The following is a 1,650-nucleotide window of genomic DNA, read 5'->3' on the forward strand; positions in this document are numbered from 1 at the left end:
TGGGTACCGGCCTTATCAAAGAAGCTGTAGGTCTCTTCATCACGCATGATGTAGCATGCCATAAGGTACTTGATGTCAAGGTGCTGAACCTCTTTGTTGACGATGTACTTGTCGAGATCAATGCCAAAATGCTTGAAGAGCGGTGTAAGCAAGCTACCGCTTCTGTCCTTCTTGTTCGAACCGTGCATAAGACACTGCCGCCTCTCGCAGATCATGGTCATGAAGTTGAAACCGGGGTTCGTTTTGACCTTTTAAATTAGAATGCCGGACCCAGAAGCTCGGATTTCATCCTCAATACCAGCGTACAGGGCTTGCAGCTCCCCGTTGGTGACCTTCGAGGTGAGATCTTTAGCGAACAGGAGGTTTGAGATGGTCTTTGCAATGACCCGAAGCGCCGGGTTCCTGATCTGCGACTGGTAAGCCTTTCCGGGCGTAAAGTTCCCATTCGCAATGCAATCCCAAAAGGCGTTAGAAGGAGAGAACTTTTTCGCGACCGCTACTCCCTTCGGTTCAGTGGCTGTCTCATAGATCTCATTGAGCTTGTTGAGGGACAAAGAGCAGTACTCTCCATCGGCCATGAAAGAGAATGAGCAGTTGGCGTAAGAGGGTGCATTGGAATCCTCGTACGTGATCGTGGCGGTGGCGAGCACTTGGCGAGCAAGGTCTGGGTAGAGCTCATGTGTTGTATAGCACAGAGGAGCTATCCCTATGGCGTGTAGCGTCCCGAACACGTCCTCGTCGATCCCAAGATCAGCCAGAGTCTCCGCGTGGCAGAAACGAGTGGGTAACATGTCAACCCGGAGGAGGGCGTTGTAACGCGCTGTTGTTCCCTTATCCCAGTCCTCGCAGTTGAAGTCCAAGAGCAGTGGGCTGTCGAGATCAATCGGTTCACCCTCTTGTTCACGGGGCCATAGGTAGGTCGCGGAGGTTTGTTGTCGTGCTTGCGGGGGTGGCGTACTGCTTGTGCAGGTCGCTCGCGTTCTATTGGTTGATTGCTTAATGTGTGCCATCTGCAAAACAAACAAAATAAAGCTTTAGTTCCGTTATGCGCATAGGAGAAATGGAATAGAACAATTTCCATCCCTCCTTATGCAAACCGTAATTTACCTTGACACGACAACCAACAAATCGAAACTCAACCCAATAACTCTATTCTACTATCCACAAACCGAATCCAAACAGTCCTATCAATTGCAAATCGCAAATGTGAAATGAATCATGAGTTCATCTTCTAAATCAACCCTAACAGCAAAAGGGAAAATCGAAATCAAGTAGTTCAACAAGGATCGATCTATTGATACGGTTAGAATGATGAACTTTGCAAACTGAGTATTGCGATTTGGATGAGGATTGTCGAGCCTCTTACCTGTAGAAATTGGTGAAATGAACTGCAAAAACAGAGAGAACTCGAAATTCCAAACAAGTGAGAAGCAAAAACCACTTAAAACGGTTGAGAGACAAAGATTTGGTGGTCGCTTAAAAATCGCAGGGTGAAGGGTCAGTGTACGGCGCAGTGAAAAGGGGGAAAGTGGAAGGGTGGAGCCTTAAATAGGCAAAGCCCTAACTGCCCTTCCCCTTTTTTTTATGTATATATATATATTTTTTTGTTCGGAACACTTACCTGGAACAGGCAATGGGTTGTTCTACCAG

At 47.3% G+C, this 1,650-nt stretch overlaps 1 protein-coding gene across 1 annotated transcript in view; it reads right to left on the bottom strand.

Annotated features, from left to right (window-relative positions):
- Positions 1-251: 251 nt before the first annotated feature.
- Positions 252-1,650, bottom strand: part of LOC106323385 — an 8,474-nt gene continuing 7,075 nt past the window's right edge. The window contains exon 8 of the mRNA XM_013761522.1: positions 252-1,010. Within this exon, the coding sequence (XP_013616976.1) occupies positions 252-1,010 (759 nt within the window). The remainder of the gene's footprint in view (positions 1,011-1,650) is intronic.

Source organism: Brassica oleracea, chromosome C2 (genome assembly GCF_000695525.1).
Source record: "Brassica oleracea var. oleracea cultivar TO1000 chromosome C2, BOL, whole genome shotgun sequence".
NCBI classification, from domain to species: Eukaryota; Viridiplantae; Streptophyta; class Magnoliopsida; order Brassicales; family Brassicaceae; genus Brassica; species Brassica oleracea.